The sequence below is a fragment of the Penaeus monodon genome, chromosome 36, assembly GCF_015228065.2.
Source record: "Penaeus monodon isolate SGIC_2016 chromosome 36, NSTDA_Pmon_1, whole genome shotgun sequence".
Classification (NCBI taxonomy): Eukaryota; Metazoa; Arthropoda; class Malacostraca; order Decapoda; family Penaeidae; genus Penaeus; species Penaeus monodon.
In genome coordinates, this window is record NC_051421.1 from 13,738,087 (window position 1) to 13,740,586 (window position 2,500).

The following is a 2,500-nucleotide window of genomic DNA, read 5'->3' on the forward strand; positions in this document are numbered from 1 at the left end:
GTGTGTGTGTGTGTGTGTGTGTGTGTGTGTGTGTGTGTGTGTGTGTGTGTGTGTGTGTGTGTGCTCGCGCGTGTGTGTATGCATATTGAATACGAATTCTTACTTTTATGTGACGGATACTTCACGAAGTTTGGCATTTCCTTCCGGCCCATCTGAAGTCGGAAGTGATGGAAGTAGTCCTCGGCGCCCGTGTAGTAGCCGTAGAAGGTGTCGAAGCCCCTCCTGGTTGGAGTGTAACGCCAGCTGCAGAATCCTAGATGCCATCTGCCGTGAACGAGGGTGCCAGTCTTCAGTTTCAGGGCATGTATGGAGTCTTAATGCTATAGACAGGGACATGGCTGATAAAGAGAGACGTAAACCATAGACCCCAAGAAAAACAAAAAAACTATAACCCGGGATCATAGCTGACAAAGAGAAACATAAACCAGCACAGATAACAACAAAGGAAACACAGTCTACTTACTTGCCAACGGCGTGAGTGGAATAACCCACTTTCTTCAGGGACTCTGGAAGGAGGGTGGCTTTCAGGGTGAGGCCCGTGGGTTCCTTCGGCCACAACACGCCATGCTGAAGATTGGGAAAAAGGGAAAGATAAAGGTCGCTAAGATAAAGAGAGGGGATACCTTAGTAAGATAAAGAGATGGGATACGTCACTAAAAAAAAAGATCGAATGTCCAAGCGGTTGTGAAAACACTATTGATTAAAGAATCAGGAAGTTTGTACTTTGAATTTGAAACCTAATCGTGATGTTATTAAGAGCTCTGTCTGTAAACTCTGGAATTCTCTGTGGGGTTTTCTTTTCGTTTTTCTTTTTAATGTTGAGAGTTACAGCTGCAGTTTGAATATCCCACAACTTATAAAAATATATATTAATGAATTTTCATCTTTGACATGAAAACAGAATTTGTTTCGTTATTGTTTATTATAAATATTAATGCCAACTCAACTCCATCTTTTTTATGAGTTGGTTGACGTTGTCATGACGTATTAATACATGATTGGTGGGATTAAGTAGCTCGTTCTGCGCATGTGCAGGATTAAGATTAAGCTCAAAAGTAAAGTCTGGTCCGGAGGTGAATTAAATTTAATCCTGGACGCTGCCATTGCGCATGCGCATTAGAGATCTGGCTTAAACTTTAATACTGGATTAACTTTTATGGCGCGTACAGAAGACGCCCTAAGAAAAAAAAGAAAGGAAATACCTCAGTAGGTAAAACTAAAGGAATATGTCAGTATGGAAAAGAGAGGGGATACGTCAGTAAGAAAAACAGAAGAAAAACGCCATTAAGAAGAAAAAAAAGGAAATAGGCGACTAAGAAATAGAGAAGGGGATACACCACTAAGACAAAGAAAGGAAATATTTCACAACGAAATAGAGAGGGGATACGTAACCAAGAGAGAAAAAAAAAAGAAATACGTCACTAAGAAAAGGAAAAGGGATACAACTTTAACAAAAATAAAGTTTTTTTCAGATCTCAAAGCCACAAAGTATCCAGTTTAATAATCAGCGCTAACCTGTCTACCCAGCGTGAAAGGGTAGCGCCCTGTGAGAAGCGCTGACCTCGTCGGCGTGCAGATCGGCTGGACGTAAGACTGTTCGAGGATGACCCCTGTTCGGGCGAGATTCTCCAGATTGGGGGTGAGCACTTGAGGGTTGTGCCAGGAGACGTCGTTCCAGCCTGTTGGTTTAAGGGGGTTTTGTATAGATTATTACGTGTACGCACATGGATACATACGTACGTACATACATACATACATACATACATACATACATACATACATACATACATACATACATACATACATACATACATACATACATACATACATAAATACACATACACAAACATGCGCATATAATTACACACACACACACACACACACACACACACACACACACACACACACACACACACACACACACACACACACACACACACACACACACACACACACACACACACACACACACACACACACACACACACACACACACACATAAACACCCACCTATCCACAAATGAATAATCACATCACATCCGTCGAATAAATATTAAAATCACAAAGAAAAGAAAAGAAAGGCCTTCAGACAACAAACACCCTACTGAGGATGACTCACCCAGGTCGTCAGCGACAATTAGGACGAGGTGAGGTTGACCTTGAGGCGGAGGAGCAGCGTCGCTAGAACCTCCCCCGATCGCCGTCAGGGAAAGCACCATGAAACACCATGTTCTACTCCTCATGATCCTGTCAGCGAGTGGTTAGGGATTGGAGACATTTTAAGGTAAATTTTGTACCGATAGGAGGGATGTGTTCTGATCTATTAAATTATTAATAAACATTCATTTCAGAGCCGTAATGATAGGTGCTAATGCACCCTGCTTCGCATTTACGCTGATCTCTAACATTCCTTTGCAATGAGAGTAAACTTTAACAAGTGAAAATCAAACACTTGCCCAAACCAACAACATAAAATCAGACCAATTTACTCACAAGGTCC

General features: G+C 41.7%; 1 protein-coding gene across 1 annotated transcript in view; it reads right to left on the bottom strand.

The window, feature by feature from the left end:
* The window catches only part of LOC119595752 (arylsulfatase B-like), a gene marked incomplete at its 3' end in the record, with an annotated part of 5,592 nt that overhangs the window by 2,804 nt on the left and 288 nt on the right, over nt 1–2,500 (bottom strand). Inside the window, exons 1-5 of the mRNA XM_037944886.1 lie at nt 2,494–2,500; nt 2,120–2,247; nt 1,516–1,679; nt 464–567; nt 104–264 (exon numbers count right to left, since the gene is read on the bottom strand). The exon at nt 2,494–2,500 is cut by the window's right edge and continues 288 nt beyond it. Coding sequence (XP_037800814.1) covers nt 104–264; nt 464–567; nt 1,516–1,679; nt 2,120–2,243 — 553 coding nt within the window. The remainder of the gene's footprint in view (nt 1–103; nt 265–463; nt 568–1,515; nt 1,680–2,119; nt 2,248–2,493) is intronic.